The sequence below is a fragment of the Sciurus carolinensis genome, unplaced genomic scaffold, assembly GCF_902686445.1.
Source record: "Sciurus carolinensis unplaced genomic scaffold, mSciCar1.2, whole genome shotgun sequence".
NCBI classification, from domain to species: Eukaryota; Metazoa; Chordata; class Mammalia; order Rodentia; family Sciuridae; genus Sciurus; species Sciurus carolinensis.
The window spans coordinates 453,677-455,100 of NW_025920229.1; the positions used below are offsets into that span (position 1 = coordinate 453,677).

Consider the following 1,424-nt stretch of genomic DNA (forward strand, 5'->3'; position numbering starts at 1 on the left):
TGCACCATTTCTGCTTCTACCCATCCTCTGATTTTGCTCTGCAGTTAAGATCACTTTTCAACAAACATCCTTCTCCCAAGTGTACTTCAGACCTGAAATACATACAGGTTGGAGAACCAGGTACAGACACAGACCATAATACTTGTCTTGATCTGAGAGGGTACAGAGATAACAACCAGATATTCAATTTGTCACTCTGACCCTCACCACAGCATGTCCTTCCCCAAAATGTCCCAAAGACACTTCCTAATCTAAGTACACCCAGGAAACCAAACTGTGGAGAAACATGAACCCTGACCCTCAGAGGCCAGCAGTAATTGCCACACGACCAGATGATGATCAGAGAAAGAAAAATGCAGATGATGTGGTCCCTTCCTTTTCTCTAAACAGAGCTCCTAGGAGTTACTGCCAATTAAGAAACAGATTAATCACCCACTTTCAAAAGATTCATGACACTTAGGGAACAACTTCCTCCATGTTAATACCCATACTGAATATAGAAAATAACAGGAAAATAGGAAAAATAATGTAAACAAAAACCAGGAAAAGTCCTACCGATTGGCCCAAACTTTGGGAGACCCATGTATAAAAGACCCAGATGGGAAGAAGTCACCATATTCTAGCAAACTCACCTGTGAACAGGATCCCACCATCCACACCTGACACCATGAGTGACTGCTGCTCCCCTTGCTGCCAGCCTACCTGCTGCAGGACCACTTGCTGCAGGACCACCTGCTGGAGACCAACCTGTGTCACCTGCTCCTGCACACCCTGCTGCCAGCCCAGCTGCTGTGGGTCCAGCTGTGGGTCCAGCTGTGGGTCCGGCTGCTGCCAGCCCTGCTGCCAAACTACCTGCTGTAGGACCTGCTTCCAACCAACCTGTGTGACCAGCTGCTGCCGCACACCCTGCTGCCAGCCCTGCTGCTGTGTGTCCAGCTGCTGCCAGCCCTGCTGCCAGCCCAGCTGCTGTGGCTCTAGTGGCTGTGGGTCCAGCTGCTGTCAGCCCTGCTGTGGTGGGTCTAGCGGCTGTGGGTCCAGCTGCTGTGGTGGGTCTAGTGGCTGTGGGTCCGGCTGCTGCCAGCCAGTTTGCTCTGGACCCGTGTACTGCACTAGGACCTGCTACCACCCCACCTGTGTCTGCCTGCCTGGTTGCCTAGGCCAGGGCTGTGGGTCCAGCTGCTGCCAGTCTTGCTGATGATGCTCAACTCCCCAAACACCAACATCTGCACAAACTTCAGTCAACTGACTTACCTTACCTACAGAAATTCACTTTCTACCTTTCCTGAAAACCATCATGCTATCACTAGGATATCTGTTAATCATCTCCTTTGTAAATCACTTTGAGGGAGTGTAGTGTACTCTCCTTCATTCTCTTCTTCCTTAAACCTAGTGGATCTTGTGCCAGCTGCAAGGATTCTTGATGT

The 1,424-nt window shown here is 50.3% G+C and overlaps 1 protein-coding gene across 1 annotated transcript; it reads left to right on the plus strand.

The window, feature by feature from the left end:
* The first annotated feature begins 667 nt into the window (after nt 1-667).
* Nucleotides 668-1,195, plus strand: LOC124975242 (keratin-associated protein 9-8-like). Its single transcript, XM_047538050.1, has one exon. The coding sequence runs from the start codon at nt 668-670 to the stop codon at nt 1,193-1,195; it is 528 nt and encodes a 175-aa protein (XP_047394006.1).
* Nucleotides 1,196-1,424: the final 229 nt, after the last annotated feature.

What these genes read in the sequence shown, in the direction of transcription:
- LOC124975242 (XM_047538050.1), top strand. Translation starts at nt 668, where the DNA reads ATGAGTGACTGCTGCTCCCCTTGCTGCCAGCCTACCTGCTGCAGGACC.